This window comes from Penaeus monodon, chromosome 15 (genome assembly GCF_015228065.2).
Source record: "Penaeus monodon isolate SGIC_2016 chromosome 15, NSTDA_Pmon_1, whole genome shotgun sequence".
In the NCBI taxonomy this organism is placed as follows: domain Eukaryota; kingdom Metazoa; phylum Arthropoda; class Malacostraca; order Decapoda; family Penaeidae; genus Penaeus; species Penaeus monodon.
This window is the reverse complement of record NC_051400.1, coordinates 6,287,628-6,287,830: the sequence shown is the minus strand read 5'-3', so window position 1 is coordinate 6,287,830 and position 203 is coordinate 6,287,628. Positions and strand designations below refer to the sequence as shown.

General features: G+C 50.2%; 1 protein-coding gene across 1 annotated transcript in view; it reads right to left on the bottom strand.

Moving 5' to 3' along the window:
* The window catches only part of LOC119582196 (diuretic hormone receptor-like), a 113,840-nt gene that overhangs the window by 22,511 nt on the left and 91,126 nt on the right, over nucleotides 1–203 (bottom strand). The window contains exon 12 of the mRNA XM_037930430.1: nucleotides 3–171. Within this exon, the coding sequence (XP_037786358.1) occupies nucleotides 3–171 (169 nt within the window). The remainder of the gene's footprint in view (nucleotides 1–2; nucleotides 172–203) is intronic.

The following is a 203-nucleotide window of genomic DNA, read 5'->3' as shown; positions in this document are numbered from 1 at the left end:
ACCTTGAACAGACGGTCCTGGGTCTCGGAGAACCGTCCCTGCTCAGCCTAATAGAAGGATTCCTTGGGTCTGTGATTCCTCGCTCCGTTTTCCATCTCTCAATGTGGTGTCGGATGCTGTTCTGCACTTCGCTGTTCAGGAAGCAGAAGAACACCGCTACCCAGAAGCCCTATTGAGGAGAAAATAAAATGGGATGATTCTGA